The sequence below is a fragment of the Mixophyes fleayi genome, chromosome 4, assembly GCF_038048845.1.
Source record: "Mixophyes fleayi isolate aMixFle1 chromosome 4, aMixFle1.hap1, whole genome shotgun sequence".
In the NCBI taxonomy this organism is placed as follows: Eukaryota; Metazoa; Chordata; class Amphibia; order Anura; family Limnodynastidae; genus Mixophyes; species Mixophyes fleayi.
Window position 1 is genome coordinate 59987888 of NC_134405.1, and position 23473 is coordinate 60011360.

At 42.9% G+C, this 23473-nt stretch overlaps 1 protein-coding gene across 1 annotated transcript in view; it reads right to left on the reverse strand.

Annotated features, from left to right (window-relative positions):
• DOCK5 (dedicator of cytokinesis 5) overlaps positions 1-23473 on the reverse strand; it is an 82941-nt gene that overhangs the window by 32886 nt on the left and 26582 nt on the right. Inside the window, exons 4-16 of the mRNA XM_075207191.1 lie at positions 15101-15153; positions 11953-12049; positions 11720-11868; positions 11491-11626; positions 11239-11396; positions 11071-11152; positions 5578-5707; positions 5402-5474; positions 5168-5310; positions 4641-4766; positions 4425-4549; positions 4235-4333; positions 867-939 (exon numbers count right to left, since the gene is read on the reverse strand). Coding sequence (XP_075063292.1) covers positions 867-939; positions 4235-4333; positions 4425-4549; positions 4641-4766; positions 5168-5310; positions 5402-5474; positions 5578-5707; positions 11071-11152; positions 11239-11396; positions 11491-11626; positions 11720-11868; positions 11953-12049; positions 15101-15153 — 1444 coding nt within the window. The remainder of the gene's footprint in view (positions 1-866; positions 940-4234; positions 4334-4424; positions 4550-4640; positions 4767-5167; positions 5311-5401; positions 5475-5577; positions 5708-11070; positions 11153-11238; positions 11397-11490; positions 11627-11719; positions 11869-11952; positions 12050-15100; positions 15154-23473) is intronic.

Here is a 23473-nt window from a genome sequence, read left to right on the forward strand (position 1 = left end):
GATCTGGATTAGCTTTGTGTTTTGGTTTTGGCAAAACCGTCCTCGTGTGTTTTGGGTTTGGATTTTTTAGACAAAATCCTAAAATATGCTAAAATCACATAATTTTGCTCTTTTTTTGTTCCTACATTATTATTAACCTCAATAACACTAATTTCAAGTCATTTTCAGTCAATTTAGACCACCTCACAGGTCACAATATTATTTTAATACACTTTCGGACAAATACTGCAGCGACCTGGCTGGATGGTAAGCGACAGAGCAATGACACAAACACACGGCAGTTCCTAGCACATCTAGGACACATTGGCACACTGCAGTGGCAGAAAAGAAAAATGGGGTCCGCCCTCCCTCCCAACTCTTGCTATGTTGGATCTTAAAAAGGAATTCAAAACTTGCGAGATCCGACGACGTGAAAATGAAATTTTGCCTCGTTTTCAATTGTGAGGGCATGCGACAGTACCGAGCCGGCTCGGCTTGGTACTCGGATTCCCTAGGTTCGGGTGTGTTCGGTTCTCGAGGAACCTAGCCTGAGCATCTCTTATTTCTACTAGTCAGAAAGAAAACTCTAAAACAGAACATTTAAGTAGCTTTATATAAAAACGGTAATATTAATATTCACAAACATATTAAACGTTTAAAGGACTTTCAGAACTGAGGAGCTTTGACATAACGCTGATCATGCAAACCAGACTTCCTATCCGTAGAAGATCCGCAGGGTGTACAATGGTACAGTCTTACACAAGGTTACATACTCAGGGTCATGGTACATGGACTAAGCATTTGGTATATACAGCTTAACACACTTGGCTGATACATTATGGTTTATTGACCATGTAAGGAGCTATAATTACAGAATAGAAACTCACATTCCTGAGAGGAGCGGTGACGAAAATTAAAGCGCAGGTGACAATGACTGACGTCCTCAATGGGAACAGAGACCTGCATATACAAAAGGCAGAATTATAGCATACAATATATCCAAGCCAAGGAAAAGTCAGACAGAAAAAGTAATAGTAAAATGTGATACAATACATTGAAATTAATATGATTAAAATAATAGAGGCTGTCTGTCTGTGTTTGCATGTGTGTCAGGGAATTTAGACTGTAAGCCCCAATGGGGCAGGAACTGATGTGAGCGAGTTCTCTGTGCAGCACTGCGGAATTAGTGGCGCTATATAAATAAATGGTGATGATGATGATAGAGGCCCATTTATTAAAAGTGGTGCATAAGAAAAAGATAGTGTCGTCCATAACAACCATATTGCACGTTAAATTTACATAGTTACTAATGATCTCCTATCAGCCAAATCCAAGGGTCACTACTCCATACTCATCCTCCTCGACCTCTCCGCGGCCTTCGACACCGTGGACCACCCCCTCCTGCTGCATACTCTTCTCTCTCTCGGCCTCTCTGGCTCTGTTCATGCCTGGTTCACCTCATACCTTGCTAACCGCTCCTTCTCTGTATCCACGTCTGGTTCTTCCTCCACCCCCTCCTCTCTCCCTGTTGGTGTCCCTCAGGGCTCTGTTCTTGGCCCTTTACTCTTTTCGCTCTATACTTCCTCCCTTGGAGCTCTCATCTCTTCGTTCGGTCTTCAGTATCACCTATATGCTGATGATATTCAACTCTACATCTCTTCTCCTGATCTTTCCTCCTCCCTTCTCTCTCGTGTAACTGACTGCCTCTCAGCCATCTCCTCCTGGATGTCTTCACGCTTTCTTAAAATTAACATCTCCAAAACTGAACTCAGTGTCTTTCCCCCACCCAGACTCCCTTCCCACCATGACCTCTCTATAATTGTTAACAACTCCACTATCTCCTCTGTCACCCAACTCCGCTGCCTAGGAGTCACTCTGACTCCTCTCTCTCTTTTGCCCCCCACATTCAATCCCTTGCCAAGCCTGTCGCTTCCAACTCCGTAACATTGCCCGCATCCGTCCTTTCCTCTCTCAAGATGCCACCAAAACTGTCATCCATGCTCTCATCATCTCCCGCCTCGACTACTGCAACCTCCTCCTTACTGGCCTCCCCTGCTCCCACCTCGCCCCCCTCCGCTCTATACTTAATGCGGCTGCGAGACTCATCTTCCTCACACGCCGCTCCTCCTCTGCCTCCCCTCTCTGTCTTTCCTTACACTGGCTCCCCTTCCCCTACAGAATCCTTTTCAAACTCCTCACCACCACTTACAAGGCCCTCTCCCAGTCTATTGCCCCTTATATCTCTAACCTCCTCTCCATCCACACTCCCGCCCACTCCCTGCGCTCAGCCAATGATCGCTGCCTCTCCTCTACTCTGATTACCTCTTCCCACTCTAGAACACAAGACTTCTCCCGAGCTGCCCCCTTCACTGGAACGACCTCCCTCGCTCCATCCGTCTCTTACCCAATCTGTGCTCCTTCAAGCGGGCACTTAAAACTCACCTGTTCCTTAAGGCCTACCAACCATCCACTTAACCTCTCACCTCTTCTGTTTCTCCCTGGCTCCTTTTTACTCTCCCCATTGCTTCACTGGCTCCCTCTTGTGTCTGATTTTGTCTACCCTCCCTTAGGATGTAAGCTCACATGAGCAGGGCCCCTCTCCCCTCCTGTCTCCAGACCTGTTCTTCCGCTCCGTCTTTACAGTATTTGCCTGCCTGGAGTTTCTGAAGTTCTGGTACTTTGTGTTTGTTCTGTATTGTTTTACCCTGTATAGTCTACTGTTTGTACCATGTACGGCGCTGCGGATACCTTGTGGCGCCTAACAAATAAACGATAAAAATAATAATAATAAATTTACATAGTGCAGTTTTAAAAATTAGAAAGAGCTGATTGGTGGTTGCTGTGTGGAACAGCATAATTTCCCTATGTGACCAGTTCACATAAATGTCCCCCGATAGTTTGGATACTTTAGCATCAGGCTGGAATGCTTGGTTTTAAAGTGGATATCCACCTTTTAGAAAAGCCCACTTAATGTGAATCTGTTACTTTTCAGATAAATTGATTTCTAGAGAGTGCCTTTTGCACTGTATGAATGCAAAAAAAATAATGGTAGTTTCTCTGTGCTCTCTCCACCCAGGAGAGCACAAAAACCACTGCAAGTGCTGCAGGAAAACGCTGCCCTAACTCAGCCTGAGAGTTAGGGCATAGCACAAAGCCTTATACTCATTACAAGCGCTCCAGGGCGGCTACCTCCCTGTGTCACAGCTCTCCGGCCTCATAAAAGCTGATAAAGAGGGGGGAACAACATTGCATCCTGCCTGAAGCTCCAGCCAAACTCGGCCATTTGCATACACTGTGCAGTTTATCTGCCCTCTCTTCTGGTAGGAAGGGAAACGTAAAAACGAATATATTTATTTTTACATATGGACACTATGTAGACATCAATGTATCTATAAAGTGACACATTTACCACCCCTGTCAATACATTATACAAATATAATGGTATTATAAATATTTGCATTTTTCGGAGATTCTGCATGTAAATCTGCCATTTCTAAAGGATTGCACGTGTTGCCATGCCATCTTCCCTACTGTAGTTTGAATAGCTAGCTCAGCTACAGCAGCCAATCGTAATACAGGAAAGGAAGAGGGCATGTTGACTAAACCATACTTGCCAACTTTTCCTTGTTGTCTTCAGGGAGATCCCAGGGGAGGTGGGCCTGCGGGAGCAGGCTTCATTTCAGTTTGGCCCCGCCCCCTAAAAGATTGTCACAATTTTGGCCAATTACAGCAGAGGGTTGGGCTAATATGATGCGATATTTGCGTCATTAAGCCCCACCCCTTATCTATTGCGGGGGCTAGAACCAGGAGGTTGCCCTGCTCTCCCAGAAATGCGGGAGTCTCCTGGATATTCCAGGAGAGTAGGCACTATGCGTTAAAGAAAAGCAGCTTATGAATCTCTAGAGACTGAAGTGTCTTTTACATTTCTGTCTCCATTACTGAAGTCACGTTGTCTTACCGGTCAGTCTTGATTAAATCTTGGTCTCCATGAAAATGGCCCCCTCCATAGGCATCAATACATGGACATAGGACACAATTTCTGAACTGTGTCATCATGCCACAGATGGCGAATGCCAGACTCTTCAGGGAGTGAGGGAGATGACCCCTATTTCAGGGAGTCTCCCTGACATTCAGGGAGAGTTGGCAAGTATGGACTAAACTATAAAGAGTAAAGGTAAAGCTAAACTGGAAGATCACTGTAGTGTCACATATAATATAAGAACAGCAAGGTGATATACCACAGGTCATTACTAACCTTGAATGTTTCATACCAACACGGTTGTTTGACCTGATAATACACAACAGATTTATATTCTGGAAGTCCCTCATGTCCAGCTCCTTGAATTATGGCTTTCTGAGAACAAGAAGAGCAGTATGTTAAAATAAGCGCGGCCAACTTTGGATAACCCTGACTTCCTAATGTGGTATAAAAAGAGCATCTTCACCTCCAGCAAAGCACCATCCTGTTTATGGACAGATATTGTGACTTCCACATTTTTAGGGGTTTTCTTCTTCCCCTTGTCAAACTCTCCCTGGATAAGAGTGACATAAATATCATTTCGGACATCTCCTGTAAAGATCAGAATGGAGACATCAGTCACTGATTAATAACCGACACTCTAAGGGAGCATTCTGCATAAACCAATCTAACAAATACGTACCAGGCAGGATGATCTCTGGGAACCCCATTTTCCGGGCGACAGCAGTAGATCTGTCCACTAGGTGAGAGTATTCCTTCTGTACCTGATTCAAGTCTCCAGGGAGAAGCTTAAGGGAAATCCATAGCCCTGAGAAGACAAGGATACAGCAATACAAGCAAATCACATATATGAACCTACTACCAACTATGTATACCTTTCAATATTTCTAATTATATTGCCCTTATGGGACATATAGAGGTCTATTCTTTGTATATATAAATGCCAATGAAGTAGCTTGTCCAACTGAGCTCTACAAAAGTCCTTTATCATGGACTATTGGCTAGGTTCTATAGAACTAAGGACTATGATAGCTAGAGGCCAACAACTATAGGGGACAGAGAGAAAACACGTTTTTTACAATGCTCTTCCCTGCCAATCATTCTTAGCTTGAACATATATATGCTGTAATAGCTGTGTAACTCTGTAGTGGTTGAAGCTTTTTTCATAACTCCAGATTTTACAATATTTGGTGGTTCAGGTGTCCATACCCTGCCCCTTGTGGTTGACTTCCTTGGCCGCGATCACCTTGTTGTAAATTGTAGTGAGTGGTTCATTCTCTGCCAGTGCCCGAGAATTGCTCAGGGGTGACATGATGAGCTGCCGCTGGCTGATGTAGGTTTCCTTAGCCATCCTGATGGGAAAATTATGTTCAAAGACATAAATGATCTAACTAATCGCACAAATACGAAACCTTCCAGGCTCGGAAGTATAAGGTGACTTACGGATGGAAAGGTATAAAATGTTGCTTCTCCTCATCATCCACCTTGCCGTGGATTATGTCCGATATATCCATCACTACAAGAGATAAACTAAGATATCTACTTGGAACGGACAAATACCATATTACTTTAAGGTAAACAGGTTACTCGGGTGCTTCAAGAAGTAATGGAGCTGTTACCTGCTACACCAAAGGGCCGTCTTAAGCCAAACGTGTGTTTTTTTCCATCCTTCATTTCCATATGTCCTACGCGTACAATCTGACACACCAGGCTGATCCGGGGACGTATCAAATCCAGACTGCTGAGGTCCTGAAGAGAAGAGAGGTCAAAACTAAAATGAAAAACAAAATAGAGGTGGCTCAAGATCAGCAAGGAGAGGAGAGAGAGAGAGAGAGAGAGAGAAGAAAGCTATCTGCAGGAACCAAGATAGATTATATGCTGGTAACCAGAGAATTAAGGAACACACATTAATATTATAACCAAGAACCATGATGGATGGGTGTGCATTAAAGATAAGCAATATATATATTATAACTATGAGGTAAATTAAAATAATGAAGAGGCAAGACGGAGATATATATCTCTAGAATGTGTTTATTAAATTCAGAGTCGTGTTCTACCATGAGATCAGAACTCAGAAAGGATTGAAGGTAGGGGAAATCAGAATTGATGGCAGTTAATGATGATAACTGCATGGAATATAGGTTACATCACAAATGTTGATTGAGAAGGTAGTGTATAAAAAACCTGTAGATGATGGGAGGCAGGGAAGATGAGAATTGGTGGAAGGTGAAGGAGACCAGAGCTGCTTGAGGAGCAAAAGTATAAGAAAGAGAACCGGTTAACAACGGAAGGTCAGAACTGTGGGGTGGAACTTAGGGGAGATCAGAGCTTTGGAGAATGGAATGTAGTAGAGATCAAAACCGGTGTATATGATAGGGGACCTCATTGCTGGTGTGCGTAGGGAAAGTTAGAACTGGTGGGACATAGGAGGTAGAGAAGATCAGAATTACTGGAGGATAGAAGATGGGGATAGTAAATCTCCAATATACAGTCCTCTTCTCCTGTAAACTTTAGGTGACTGCTAAGGGCCCCTCACTTTTCAGAACTTGGAGGAGCCACATTTAGGAACTGAATCAATTGTCACTGGAGCCGTTAAACTATTGCAGAATCCCTAAAGTGTATATGCCACCGTTAACAGATCCAGGAAGCCTATCAACTCACATAACGTTGATGTCCCTCCTTTGTTGATGTTGTGTCTATGCAATACATGGAGCTGTATTGACATCTTAATCTGAACATTGAAAGATATCAATGTCTTGGACTGCACCCTGTAACGTGACATATAATTATGTAGATACCATCACAGCATGAATAGATGTGTGATCCTGTGGATATGATGTTTGCCGACCATGATGTTTACATTGCTTAAGTTTCTTGGATATCAACTGGAACCCACAGACAAGCTCCAAAGTCACGGCTGATCTTTCTATCAATTCACAGAGTCTGGGGTAAAAACATATGTGTGAAATCTCATGATGATGTCCTGGTGGGTATGGGCTCAATATTTCCATCAGTTTTACCACCAGTTATCATCATCATCACCATTTATTTATAAAGCGCCACTGTTTCCGCAGCGCTGTACAGAGAACTCATTCACATTAGTCCCTGCCTCATTGGAGCTTACAATCTAAATTCCCTAACATACACACACACACACACACACACACACACACACACACACACACAGACTAAGAGAGACTAAGGACAATTTAATAGCAGCCTACCAGTATGATTCTGGAGTGTGGGAGGAAACCGGAGCACCTGGAGGAAACACGGGAGAACATACAAACTCCACACAGATAAGGCCCATGGTCGGGAACTGAACTAATGACCCCAGTGCTGTGAGGCAGAAGTGCTAATCAATGAGCCACCGTGCCTAGTGCTTATACACTTCCTCCACTACATACAGAGAGTGCAATGCCATGGAGTACACCAAAGCTTACCATATCTCCAGGAGGGCCAATTTATTATATTCATTGGGGCAAGAACTGTTTGCTATATGCTTTTCTGTAACGGATTCACACACTATAAGTATTGCTATATAATTACTCTTCAATAAGGTCTTGTTGATCTGTTAACTGAAATAGGTATTTGATCAGATAATGAGGGAAAATAGATGCTGATCAGTGTTCCAGCATCACTGCTAATATTTAGGTGCTGGCTGGCAATTTATAGCCCAGAGGGATGAGACTCAACCCAACCCAACCCAAAGTAGCCCATTATAGAACCAGCCGAGGGGGTCAGATGAATCTGTGCCCTCCAGCCAGCCCCTGAGGACAGTAAAATAAGATGTTCGGTGGCAGGCTGCAGCTGGTGAAGTGTGTTACTGGCAGGTACCAAAGGTTGTCAACTATGTCATTTCAGAACACTTTGTGAGAAAACCAACTTAGTGCATAAAACCCCAACACAGCCACACCACAATATGTCCCCCCGCCTTAGAAAGATATAGTTGGGAAAAATACAAACTAGCTGTGTTAATTGGTCAGCTGATTTAAAAAACCCATATTGGTCTTAGTAGTCAGGCTAGATCAGTGCCAGACCAGTGTCAAACTATGCTTCACTGATCAGCAGCCACACATCGGTAATAACAAGACATAACAAATGCCTATTACATACTTGTAAATTAGTGGTAAAAATGTGGGTAACAATGGATCCCTATTGAGCTTTATAAAGCATTTGCACAGCTCCTGACTGTATTCAATGATTCTCTACAGGCAAAAGTCCTCTCTGTAACTATATGAAGCTTTACTAATTGTGCTGCCAAGGCCTGGGATGGACCAACTCTGATGGGATCATATAGGTTTATTTCTTTATTGCAGACAGATGTCAAAATCCTAGCTAAAATCCTTGTGATTTGTCTGGACAAGGCGATACTGCCCTTGATCCACCCTAGTGAACATGGCTCCATACCTGGCAAATCAATACCCATAAGTTGTGTATTTGATAATAGACACCTATAAGTTGGGGATATTGGCATGCTTCTTAGTTTTATTGGATGCCTACGATGCCATTCATTCACTATAAGACTTCTCATTTGCAAGTATCCACCTATGAAACTCCACACTATACCCGATTACTCACCCCTAGCCTTCAAATGTTTAACACACTGTGAAAATCCATGTCTTTACTACAGTCTATTCTACTCCCACTTACACCTGTACATGCTCCCTGCTACCCCATCTTCACTATCGCCATCTGATGTGGTCTACTTTGTATATCCGTTTTATGTACGCTCCGTTTTCCCCAACAATGGAACTCAAAAGGCTTTTGAGTTTCAGATTACGTCTCCTTCCCTGTTGTATGCTCAAGCTGTTGAACCCTTGGCTCTTCTGACAGTTGGATTGCAAAGGAGCCTTCTCTCAGAAAAAAAATAAAAATAAATTATTAATTGGCCTATATGTTGATTATATGAGTGTATGAATGCCTGTTTATGCTGCTATTGCAATAGCTGTGTTGTATAATATTACACTACCACATGTGCATTGTTATAATAAATTGTACAGATGGTCCATGTCTCTAAGTCATGTGTTTATAAGACATAGATACATCTCTGGTTAATATTCTTTGCATCAAGGGCATACAATATGTTTTCCTTCACTAGCAGTAGCCGTAGATGTAATTTCCCACGTTCATAAATACTCTGGAATTTCCATACACTGGTCCACGTCCAGTATTACCAAGTGACATATTTACTGCCCTCTCCTTGTGGTGTCTTATGTTTCTCCAAAACTTCATGCCTTGGAGTACTTGGTTATTATTCCCAGAAGGATATTACAGTAGGATATTACAGAAATAATAAAAATCCCTGGTTGAAATGAAGAGCTCTACCAAAGAAGTAGGGACGGGGTGGTGTTGCTTTTCCAGATCCTTACTACCTTGCTCGCCAATTAAACCATTTCATGCGATAGGAGATCCAGGTTAAACGTGCACTCTTAAAACAAATCTTGATCCTTGCTACTCTGACCCATATTTATTATTCTAAACACATGATGTAGAGGATACTGTAGTCCTGTACTACAAAATTATATAGCAGTGCAGGTTTTGTGCATACGGGGCACAGACTGCACACAGTGCGTTCTACCTTTATAGACTATACAGCAACGGAGTTCTTAAATTCTTCCACCAACTCAGAGAGGAATTTGGCATCCCAAGCACTGTTATTACAGGTATTTACAGCTCAGGCACTCCCTTCAGACAGTTTGGTGGAGCCTCCCAGCAACTTTTCCTTTCCTGTTATGCAAGCTCCAGAGGTGGAAATTTTTATCTCTATTTCTGCCTGTTAAATAATTTCTTAGTTACTACCCCCATTAAGTCCAGGTTGAGAGCGACGTGGAAGCTTGGAAGTGTGAGGACTGGGAGGATGCTGTGGAAGCTCCATATAATATTTTTCCTAATTACCCAGAGATCTTCACAGGTTTACAGTTTACACAGGATGTAGTACTCTACCCGTGTAGAGTACTACAATATAGTTGTAAGTGCCTGGAGTACCGTGTTCAGGGTATCTTCTTTTATATTTATGGAGCTGCCCCTTTACCGGTAGAAAGGTTCTTCCCATGTTCAGACAACCAATATTATACATGATCAATGATTATTCTAATTGTGCGCTGTTGTGTCCCATCTCAATGTCCATGTACTGACCATATTATTTCCCTTTTCTATTGTCTAAACTGCAGTCATAACATGTATACATCGCCAATATCCTTTAAAAACATGAACGGATTATAAAATAAAAGAACTGTGTAACTTTAGAAGGTATGGAAGATTACAGCTGTTGAAAGATGATAAGAGAGATCAGAGCTGGGGAAGAGTTAAAGCCAAGAGAGAAGGGGAACAAAGAGGGAATAGTAAAGGGAAAGTCGAAATGGAGGTATCAGACAATGGAAAGAAAACCAATTAAGACCTAGGTTGGAGACCATTGCAAAGTAGGAACGGAAGTCAAGTAAAAAGTTAGATGTTTTACAAGTTTGATAGAGCAGAGATGACAATAAGAAGAGATCAATGACAATTGAAGTTGGGGGGGGGGGGGTATTATAGTTGGAAGAGGACCAGAAATTATTATTATTATCGTTTATTTGTTAGGCGCCACAAGGTTTCCGCAGCGCCGTCCATGGTACAAACAGTAGACTATACAGGGTAAGACAGTACAGAACAATAAACACAAAGTACCAGTACTTCAAAAACTCCAGGCAGGCAGATACAGTAGAGACGGAGCGGAAGAACAGGTATAAAGACAGGAGGGAAGATGGGCCCTGCTCATACGAGCTTACATCCTAAGGGAGGGTAAACAGAATCAGGTACATAAGGGAGCCAGTGAAGCAACGGGGAGAGAGAAAGGGGGCAGGGGAGAACCAGAAGAGGTGAGAGGTTAATTGGATGGTTGGTAGGCCTTAAGGAACAGGTGAGTTTTAAGAGCCCGCTTGAAGGAGCACAGATTGGGTGAGAGACGAATGGAGCGAGGGAGGTCGTTCCAGTGAAGGGGAGCAGATCGGGAGGAGTCTTGGATTCTAGAGTGGGAAGAGGTGATCAGAGTGGAGGAGAGGCGGCGATCATTGGCTGAGCGCAGGGAGCGGGCAGGAGCGGGAAATGACTATAAATTAAGGTATACTCACCGTAAACACTGCCTGCAAGTTGTTTAATTTCTCTATTTCTTTTGGCATACCAGAGCTACTCCAGCGGACCAAATAATTCTCACTGCAGGTGAAGAAATGATGCACGAAATTTTCACAAACTCTTCTACAAGTGGCTAAACATGTCAACACTTATGGCAGCCCTCTCACCTGATGAAGTGGGAACTGTCTGGGTCATAGAGACACATGAGCAGCTCTGCATCCTCCGCCATGTTGCATACAAAGTTCTTGAGGTTTATATACAGGCTGTACGTGTGAGCCACATGCAGCCTAGCTGGACTTCGACAGTCAAGAGGCTGTAGCTGAGACTTAGGGGTTGAAAAGAGTAACAGATACAGACCAGTCTAATACTATTCATCTGATATATACAGATATACACACTCATTGTGCATAGATGCATACCGTTTCCTCCTGGATCTTCTCATCGATTCGCCTTGACGCGGTCTCATGGGAGCGGAACAGGTTGATGATGCTGGTCTCGTCTGGGTCTAGGATGATTCCATTTTCATCTCTGACTACAAGATCTAAATCCAGGATCCTGTAAGGTGTAGATAACAAAACAAGGTTTAAATTACTATGAATAATACCAATAAAAATGTAATGTCCAGCAGGCAACGTCCAATGACCTCACCGATTTCCATAGTCAATCTTGGCTGTCACTTTTTTCCTTAGTTCGGCTAAGTCATCCTTAGGTAGTGTGCCGGACATGATCTGGGAGCGCCAGTCCATGAGTTGTGACATCATGTTTTGTATCTGGCTGAAATGTGCCCGCTGGTCGTGCTGTAAGAGACACAAGGCATTATGGATGTCCTGACTGGTAAAGTGCTCCATTATATTGCAGTTTATAGCGAGCATTAAACTCACCACATACAGTGAGTGCCAGAGGACTCCCCACTCCCGTAATGTGACGGTGAGCTCCTGTACCATAGGGAGCTCACTGAGTACCGCTGGTTCATGGTGCCTGGAACAGAGGTATGAAGAATCACCGTGTGTAATAGCATGGCACACTGACTGTGCCCGAGAAATGCAGTAACATGATCTATAGAAGTACTTCATTTGTGCATCAGGACCATAATCATTGGTCAACACGCAGTTCAGAATTTCTCTCTCTCGACCTTTTTTTTTTATGTACTAACCACCAATAAAATAAACATGTTTTGTTTTTTGCAAGACCCAATTTTTATATTTTACACAGGTATTAACAATAAGAAAGAAAATAGTACACAGCAGTCAAAACAAAAGTACATTAATTACAAAATAAATTATAGGTCACATAGATGAGTCACAGACCTAGGGGTATATTTACTAAACTGTGGGTTTGAAAAAGTGGAGATGTTGCCTGCTGGAATCTGATTGGTTGCTATAGGCAACATCTCCACTTTTTCAAACCCACAATTTAGTAAATATACCCCCTAATGTTGATTGTAGCTGAAAAAGGTCAAGAAACTACTGAAATAAATCAATCTGAAGGACATATATCCACAATACGTCACAACACAAAGAAATCCCATATCCACTAGGAGCATGCGCAGCTACTGCCTATCAATGCTGGTTATTTCCGCTGCTGCTGACCTCTCTGATTACGCCTTTGAGTCAATACATGAATCGGCAAAACATTTTCCCACTACCCAGGAGATGATCACTCTGGCTTCAGTTCTTCTCCACACTATCACACATCAGCTTTAAGCAAGGCAATAAATCAATTGCTGGACACAGTTAGTAAACGTACATCAGTAATTGCATACTTTATTTAGCTACAGTAAGTAAAAAAACAACATGGATATATGTCAATATCTAATAGTGGGTTTGCCTCTCTATGAGTGAACGAGCTGATTAGGAGGGATAAATGGCACTGTAAAAGTATCTATTCTCCTCATCCTATATACATATATTAATGCAACTAAATGACTATAAGTATTCATCGTGAATAATTAACGTCTTTCTAAAATGCTAATGCAGACATCCTTAAGACAAGCAATGACTTCCTCAGGCCTTTCTAACTGCCTACGGCCCATACAAACAGGTGTTTCTTGGGTGTCCCATTGAGGTTGCGTTTAAACACGCAGGTGAAAGCACTAAATGGTAGCTATGAATAATGGTGAACACACTTCTCTGGACATACTGAGGGAATTCATTGAGAACGCTGGAGGGGTGGGGGTGGATACAGGGTGGGCTGCACAGGATTCACATTTAATGTGAATACGTTCACCAAAGGGAATAGGGGGTACATAATATTTGGTGTGCGCACTGGACTGAACGCATGTTGACCATGCACAGCAGAAATGTAAAAACCATTTATGTGTATAAGGCCTTAATACTTTGTTTAAAGTACAGATGAAATGGATTCTCAAATCACAATATCGAATTAACCTCCCAGAGAATACTTTATATGTTGTGGTGTAGAGTGAATGGTTTGCCTGCTTTTTTCACTCACAAGTCCCAGGTCTGATTCATTAATGAATTTACGGTTTTTAAATTGGACAGAAATTGACGACAGGTACGTCCGTATTTAAGTACAAGAGGATCTCAGGAAATGTTTCTGGTTGAATAAAGTACACTCTGCCTATACGGCACGTGCCATAAACAGACAGACACAGCACACTGCAGGATATACACAATGTATATGCATATTTAAAGTCCCATCAGAACACACAAATAAAATAATTATTAAAGACATTAACATCTGTTAAAAATATAGTCATAATATAGTCATTAATTAAAAAAATATTTGTTTTTTCTTTCATATGAAATACATATAGGATGTTCTTAATGCGCCCTGTACATAAAATGCATTTTTACAATTGCTCTTAATTGCAAACACATGTTCTAATATGTATACACGACCTTCATCACTATCAATCACTAATTACATCTGCCCTGCTTAATAACACGGACCAGCGAGATACCCAGAATCGGACTGATGTGTGTGCGCTCAACCTTGGCATTACTGTACATTGCCTACGGACATAGGCCCCTTACCCCCTCTGTGCCACCCTTCTGATCGTAGGTAGTCGGAAACGTCCCTTGCGCTGGAAGATGAATTGCATGCACTTGTGTTTACTGGTGTATAGTCCGTTTCTGAGCATGCGAACATCAGTTTTATGCAAAATACAGCACGTATCAGGATTTACGTTCCTTAATGAATCGAGCCCCCATCTGAACTTTATAGTTGCATAAGGCTCACCACCCAGGTAATTATTTTTTTTTAAACATCTATTCTGTTTCCTTCTCCCCATGAATTTGACCAACTCAGGCTTATCAGGGCTGAACCTGACCCAATGGCCAGCCACCTTATTGTATGTACTGTGGATTATCAATCTGTTCCTCCCCTCCCTTATTTCCCTCTCTATCTGTCTCCTCTCCTACCCTGGAATTGGTGATGGTGGTGGGGAATAGGCCTATTTGTTAAATATGAATAGAAATGTATGTGAATGATTTTAATTGGACTTTACTACGCCTCTGCATTAAACCACCAATGAAGGATGTCCTGAAATTGAACATTAAGTGCTTTCTACCCTTAAAGTTTACTTATCATACAGTTTTGAAAAAATCTAACATTAACAGTGAAGACAGAGTCAAAGTCTTGCAATGTAAAGGTATTAATTTCTCTAAACATAAAATAGTGTCCTGCCCTCTATGTCATAAATGCATTAAACATGCTTTTAAATTAGCTTGTGGTATATGCAGAAGTTTCTGTGATACTGAGCTCATGTGATGATTAAGAGCCAATGTACTGAAAGCTGGCAACTTGATGATGTCACAGGACGTTTCTCAGAACCAGAGAGCATGCTCCTGCCAGTACACTGGCTGTTAACACTCTTTGTTATTACATCATGAATACCACATTCATTCTGTGAAGAAGGCTAACAGTATGCAGACATGTAAAAAGGTGACTATAGAGAAAATATACATTTGTGGCACACAGTAAATGTAAACATATGTTTAGTTACGTGTTGTCTTGTCAGATACCTGTATAATATGCAGCTGTGTGACAGATATTAACCATACTCACCCTTTATCATCAGTCACTTCTTTTAGATGAATATATGTAGATGGGAAGATTCCCTAAGAAGACAAAAGGCACAGAGTGAACGAAGATCTGATGTGCACATTGCGTGTAGATGATGGATACTGGGTAATTTACAAAAGTGCAAAACTAATGTCACAAGCCTATTTTTTGTGTGAATACATCTGGTTTTATGCAACACGCATACAGCTTGCACATGAAAATGGCAGCATCTGAGGCTTCTAGCGGGAGATCAGTTGATTAGTGCAAATGACAATTAAATGCAGGCTAAGCGCACTTATCCACTACATTTTACATCCGCAGGAAAGAAAAAAAATAAAAAAATAATTTTGCTAGACAAGATATTTAAATGATACAAGGGGTAGAGAGGGCACATTTGCGGGCTGCTCCACCAACAAACAGCCCTAAACACATTGGGACACCTTTCATACCTCCAAAATGTCCCAATTTGGGTGATACATTCTAATTCGCGGAGAAGCAAAAGGGGAAAAACTTAACAAAAAGTGAGCTGTGCTTTAGCCAAATTTGAGCACTTGTGGGTGGAGCCTGAGCGGAACAGGGCGGGGTTTATTTTGTCCCAATGTCGTGATTCTACACGTTACGGGGTAGTCCTTTTGACCCTTTCAGGCCTTTTCATACAGTAAAATGTATTTTTAGGTAAAATTCTAGTAATGTAATAAAACATTTTAATGTACAATCGTGACAAATGTAATAAAGACAAACCCAGTATCAGTATTTGAGGAGAGTTTTTTTTTTAAAATTTTAAATTATTGAAGGGAGTGGTCCTAAAGTGATAGTAAGCTGGACTTTTAAATTATGTTTTTAGTTTTTACACCAGGCTAATTTCCAGCTGGACCCACAAATGGATTAACAGCTTGTTTTTTTTTTTTTCGTTTGTTTGTTTCAGTTCCATAATCTGGAGTGAGAGTGTGTTTTTTTGTGTGTGAGGCAGACAATTAGGCACATTTGCACAAATAGCAATGTATTGACCACCTGCATATTATGTGGTTTGTAAGTTACCTCTGTTGTTGCAAGCATTCTACAGGTGGACAGTAGAGGTGAGTAGAGAGTCTAGACAAGGAATCTATTGAAGGACACACATGACAGTATATCAAGTTTCACTTGATACCATCAAAACGGCCCAGACGGGAGATTCCCTGTTCCTTTGCAGATTATGCTAAATACTTTGGAGAATAATCCCAATAATTAACTATATGAGTTTGCATTTATGAAAATGTTGTCTAACCTAATTGTTGGTACAAAACAGTGATGGGCAACCTGCAACACTTCCACATGGTGCGGCCCTCTAACCTCCAAAAGCAGGGGCGGGCTGGGTCAGACGGCTATTAGGGCCGGGGGGTAGGCCGGCCGCCCCCCGGATGCAAAATACATAATTTTCCCCTGCGGCCGCATCCCCTGTCATGTGATGCGGCCGCCTGTGTGTCCCCCGTCTTCCCTATCCCAGCCTGCGCCTGTCCAAAAGTGCGGCACATTACCGTTAATCTCAGTAATAACATAAAACAATACCTATCTGTAATAACATATCAGCAGGTATTTTAAAAAGTGGTGTAACTGCTATAATAAATAAATGTGACAATACAGCAGGAAGGAGCTGGGGGCTGTAGGTGAAGGGCCGCATGTGGCCCTAGGGCCGCCTGTTGTCTACCATGGGATACATGATAACAAAGAGCATTCTCACTGAAATGGCTGCCATTGAGTTTATGCCACAGAAGGTAACCTATAAAACTATATTCCTTTCTACAGACTAAGCCCCTGTAACAGTGTTTCAGGTCTGTCTGGAAGGGGTTAATCCAGACTCCTGTAATGTCCACGTGCTTAATGATCATTAAGTAACATTCACTAGCTCTGTACAACTGGATGCAAATAGTAGGTTGTAAAATACAAACAGGCTCACATTTGCATTCCACCACATACATCATGCTTCCATGAGCTTACAATTAATATTTTCTCATTTCATTTAAAAAAGAAAAACCCTAGATACTGGTTGCCAAAAACAAATTAAGTGCAGCTTTTTTTAACTTCCCTCTACATTGCTAGAAGACACTCGATGCTGGTGGCACTGTATGTAAATGAGAGAGAGAGCTGTACAAGCAGGCTGCCCACTGTGCTGCCCGCTGTGTACAAGCAGGCTGCCCACTGTGTACAAGCAGGCTGCCCACTGTGTACAAGCAGGCTGCCCACTGTGTACAAGCAGGCTGCCCACTGTGTACAAGCAGGCTGCCCACTGTGTACAAGCAGGCTGCCCACTGTGCTGCCCACTGTGTACAAGCAGGCTGCCCACTGTGCTGCCCACTGTGTACAAGCAGGCTGCCCACTGTGCTGCCCACTGTGTACAAGCAGGCTGCCCACTGTGTACAAGCAGGCTGCCCACTGTGTACAAGCAGGCTGCCCACTGTGTACAAGCAGGCTGCCCACTGTGTACAAGCAGGCTGCCCACTGTGTACAAGCAGGCTGCCCACTGTGTACAAGCAGGCTGCCCACTGTGCTACCCACTGTAACTTTAAGGAGAGTAAGAAAAGAGGAAATACAAGATGACTTATTATACAGTGGTTGCAAAAACACTATCATTTCAATTTTAAATATCTATCTCTTTCATCCTTTTCCTGTAGATTAAACCTGAACGTCATCCACTGGCAGATCGCATCTTTTTAACAATGAAGAAGTGTTGTCCTGCTAGAACATAATTCAGTTTGCTGTCTCACATCTCACTCTCTGAAGCTGATGTCAAGGGATGGGCCTGAGGTGGCCACATGTATTGAAGTTAGGGATGAGCGCACTCGGATTTATGAAATCCGAGCCCACCCGAACGTTGCGGATCCGAGTCGGATCCGAGACAGATCCGGGTATTGGCGCCAAATTCAAAAGTGAAACTGAGGCTCTGACTCATAATCCCGTTGTCGGATCTCACGATACTCGGATCCTATAAATTCCCCGCTAGTCGCCGCCATCTTCACTCGGGCATTGATCAGGGTAGAGGGAGGGTGTGTTAGGTGGTCCTCTGTGCTGTTTAGTTCTGTGCTGTTTAGTTCTGTGCTGTGCTGTGCTCTGCAGTATCAGTCCAGTGGTGCTGTGTGCTGTGCTCTGTCCTTCTGAGGTCAGTGGTGCTGCTGGGTCCTGTGCCGTGTCCTGTTCAGTCCAGTGGTGCTGTGTCCTGTGCTCTGTGCTTCTAAGGGCATAGTTATTTCCCCATTATTCCCAAGTTTTTAAAAAATAAAAAAAAAGTAAAAAAAAATAAAAAATGTAAAAAAAAAAAAAAAATATATATAATAATTATAACCAAATTTGCAAAACCAATCCAGCAGTATAAGTCCATTGGTACTGCAATATTACCAAGTTCACACATTCTGCAGTATCAGTCCAGTGGTGCTGTGTCCTGTGCTCTGTCCTGCTGAGTTCCGTGGTGCTGCTGGGTCCTGTGCCGTGTCCTGTTCAGTCCAGTGGTGCTGTGTCCTGTGCTCTGTGCTTCTAAGGGCATAGTTATTTCCCCACTATTCCCAAGTTTTTTAAAAATAAAAAAAAAGTAAAAAAAAATAAAAAATTTAAAAAAAAAAAAATATATAATAATTATAACCAAATTTGCAAAACCAATCCAGCAGTATAAGTCCATTGGTACTGCAATATTACCAAGTTCACACATTCTGCAGTATCAGTCCAGTGGTGCTGTGTCCTGTGCTCTGTCCTGCTGAGTTCCGTGGTGCTGCTGGGTCCTGTGCCGTGTCCTGTTCAGTCCAGTGGTGCTGTGTCCTGTGCTCTGTGCTTCTAAGGGCATAGTTATTTCCCCACTATTCCCAAGTTTTTTAAAAATAAAAAAAAAGTAAAAAAAAATAAAAAAATTTAAAAAAAAAAAAATATATAATAATTATAACCAAATTTGCAAAACCAATCCAGCAGTATAAGTCCATTGGTACTGCAATATTACCAAGTTCACACATTCTGCAGTATCTTGTGCTACATATAATGGAGACCAAAAATTTGGAGGATAAAGTAGGGAAAGATCAAGACCCACTTCCTCCTAATGCTGAAGCTGCTGCCACTAGTCATGACATAGACGATGAAATGCCATCAACGTCGTCTTCCAAGCCCGATGCCCAATCTCGTAGTACCGGGCATGTAAAATCCAAAAAGCCCAAGTTAAGAAAAAGTAGCAAAAAGAGAAACTTAAAATCATCTGAGGAGAAACGTAAAGTTGCCAATATGCCATTTACGACACGGAGTGGCAAGGAACGGCTTAGGCCCTGGCCCGTGTTCATGACTAGTGGTTCAGCTTCACCCACGGATCTTAGCGATCCTCCTCCTCCCCCCCCTACAAAAAATTGAAGAGAGTTATGCTGTCAGCAACAAAACAGCAAACAACTCTGCCTTCTAAAGAGAAATTATCACAAATCCACAAGGCGAGTCCAAGGATGTTGGTGGTTGTTAAGCCTGACCTTCCCATCACTGTACGGGAAGAGGTGGCTCGGGAGGAGGCTATTGATGATGTAGCTGGCGCTGTGGAGGAACTTGATGATGAGGATGGTGATGTGGTTATTGTAAATGAGGCACCAGGGGGGGAAACAGCTGATGTCCATGGGATGAAAAAGCCCATCGTCATGCCTGGTCAGAAGACCAAAAAATGCACCTCTTCGGTCTGGAGTTATTTTTATCCAAATCCAGACAACCAATGTATGGCCATATGTAGCTTATGTAAAGCTCAAATAAGCAGGGGTAAGGATCTTGCCCACCTAGGAACATCCTCCCTTATACGTCACCTGAATAACCTTCATAGTTCAGTGGTTAGTTCAGGAACTGGGGCTAGGACCCTCATCGGTACAGGGACACCTAAATCCCGTGGTCCAGTTGGATACACACCAGCAACACCCTCCTCGTCAACTTCCTCCACAATCTCCATCAGATTCAGTCCTGCAGCCCAAGTCAGCAGCCAGACTGAGTCCTCCTCAATACGGGATTCATCCGAGGAATCCTGCAGCGGTACGCCTACTACTGCCACTGCTGCTGTTGCTGCTGTTAGTCGGTCATCTTCCCAGAGGGGAAGTCGTAAGACCGCTAAGTCTTTCACAAAACAATTGACCGTCCAACAGTCGTTTGCCATGACCACAAAATACGATAGTAGTCACCCTATTGCAAAGCGTATAACTGCGGCTGTAACTGCAATGTTGGTGTTAGACGTGCGCCCGGTGTCCGCCATCAGTGGAGTGGGATTTAGAGGGTTGATGGAGGTATTGTGTCCCCGGTACCAAATCCCCTCGAGATTCCACTTCACTAGGCAGGCGATACCAAAAATGTACAGAGAAGTACGATCAAGTGTCCTCAGTGCTCTTAAAAATGCGGTTGTACCCACTGTCCACTTAACCACGGACATGTGGACAAGTGGTTCTGGGCAAACGAAGGACTATATGACTGTGACAGCCCACTGGGTAGATGCATCCCCTTCCGCAGCAACAGCAACAGCTGCATCAGTAGCAGCATCTACAAAATGGCTGCTCATGCAAAGGCAGGCAACATTGTGCATTACAGGCTTTAATAAGAGGCACAACGCTGACAACATATTAGAGAAAATGAGGGAAATTATCTCCCAGTGGCTTACCCCACTTAGACTCTCATGGGGATTTGTGGTGTCAGACAATGCCAGTAACATTGTGCGGGCATTAAATATGGGCAATTTCCAGCACGTCCCATGTTTTGCCCACACCATTAATTTGGTGGTGCAGCATTACCTCAAGAGTGACAGGGGTGTGCAGGAGATGCTTGCGGTGGCGCGCAAAATTGCTGGACACTTTCGGCATTCAGCCAGTGCCTACCGCAGACTAGAGGCACATCAAAAAAGCATGAACCTGCCCTGCCATCACCTCAAACAAGAGGTTGTGACGCGCTGGAACTCCACCCTCTATATGCTGCAGAGGATGGAGGAGCAGCAAAAGGCCATTCAGGCCTACACAGCCACCTACGACATAGGCAAAGGAGTGGGGATGCGCCTCATTCAAGCGCAGTGGAGACTGATTTCCGTGTTGTGCAAGGTTCTGCAGCCATTTGAACTTGCCACACGAGAAGTCAGTTCCGACACTGCCAGCTTGAGTCAGGTCATTCCCCTGATCAGGCTGTTGCAGAAGCAGCTGGAGAAAGTGAGGGAGGAGCTGGTAAGCCATTGCGATTACACCAAGCATGTAGCTCTTGTGGATGTAGCCCTTCGTACGCTTTGCCAGGATCCGAGGGTGGTCACTCTTTTAAAGTCAGAGGAATACATTCTGGCCACCGTGCTCGATCCTCGGTTTAAAGCGTATGTTGTGTCTCTGTTTCCGGCGGACACAAGTCTACAGCGGTGCAAAGACCTGCTGGTCAGGAGATTGTCCTCTGAAGAGGACCGTGACATGCCAACAGCTCCACCCTCATTTTCTTCCACATCTATGGCTGCGAGGAAAAAGCTCAGTTTTCCCAAAAGAGGCACTGGCGGGGATGCTGATAACATCTGGTCCGGACTGAAGGACCTGCCAACCATTGCAGACATGTCTACTCTCGCTGCATTGGATGCTGTCACAACAGAAAAAATTGTGGATGATTACTTTGCTGACACCATCCAAGTAGACATGTCAGACAGTCCATATTGTTACTGGCAGGAAAAAAAGGCAGTTTGGAAGCCCCTGTACAAACTGGCTCTATTTTACCTGAGTTGTCCCCCCTCCAGTGTGTACTCGGAAAGAGTTTTTAGTGCAGCGGGGAACCTGGTCAGTGAGCGGCGAAGGAGGTTGCTTCCTCACAACGTTGAAAAAATGATGTTTATAAAAATGAATAATCAATTCCTCAATGAAGTACAGCACTGCCCTCCAGATACTACAGAGGGACCTGTGGTTGTGGAGTCCAGCGGGGACGAATTGATAATGTGTGATGAGGAGGAAGTACACACTGTAGGGGGAGAGGAATCAGAGGTTGAGGATGAGGACGACATCTTGCCTCAGTAGAGCCTGTTTAGTCTGTACAGGGAGAGATGAATAGCTTTTTTGGTGTGGGGGCCCAAACAAACCAATCATTTCAGCCAAAGTTGTTTGGTAGGCCCTGTCGCTGAAATGATTGGTTTGTTAAAGTGTGCATGTCCTATTTCAACAACATAAGGGTGGGTGTGAGGGCCCAAGGACAATTCCATCTTGGACCTTTTTTTTTTGCATTATATGACCAATCAACAGTCGTTTGCCATGTTCAAAAAGTAAAACCAAATTTAAAAAAATACAAGAAATTAAACCAAAAGTAAAATGCCGTGTCATAATTTAAAACAAGAGGTATTGACGTGCTCTAAAACTACTGTATTGTTGTTTATATTTTATAAACACTACACTTGAAAGCTTGAGTCTTTCAATAAAAAAGTAACTGTCCATTGCACGAATATTTGCAACAGGGACAATTTTAGGGTTAAGAAAGTCAACTAATAACACTTCGACGCTGTCTGTCTTTATAAACACTACACTTGGAAGTTGGAGGAGGTATTGTGGCCCCGGCACCAAATTTACTACCGGGGCCACTCCACTGTGCAGTCCATATTTAGGTGTATCAGATATTAAACAACGGTGACAGTTGATGCCCAATTTTTTAATTATATTGTGGCCTCGGTACCAAATTGTGTACCGGGGCCACCACACTACGCAGTCCAGATACTTGTTTGGTGGAATTCAGACCAGTTGAGGGTTTTATTATTATTATATTGTGTGGACCACTCTATCTATACCACACTACAACTCTATATACCACCCTATTTCATACTTTAATTCTATTTAATACTTTAATTCTATTTCATACTTTAATTCTATTTCATACTTTAATTCTATTACTAATTACCATAAAGAGGAACAAAATAAACCAATTTTACCAAAAGTATAATATGACTTAGACTTACAAACACTACACTTGAAAGATCGTGCCTTTAAATGAAAAAGTCAGTCTTCATTGCACGACTATGTGCAACAGGGACAGTTTTTTGGGTTTACAAAGTCAAACAATAACACTTTGACCCTGTCTGTCTGGGATCTCAATGACGAATTGTCTGTACCATGTTTGGAGGAGGTATTGTGGCCCCGGTATCAAATTGGGTACCGGGGCCACCCCACTATGCAGTCCAGATACTTGTTTGGTGGAATTCTGACACGTGGAGGGTTTTTTAATTATATTGTGGCCTCGGTACCAAATTGTGTACCGGGGTCACCACACTACGCAGTCAAGATAGATAGATGCGTATCATAGATAAAGTACATTCAGTGGTGTGGGGCAAATTGAAAAATATTCAAAATGCACTAACATTATCAAAAACAAGAGGTTGTCACACGCTAAAACTCCAACATGTATATGATGGAGAGG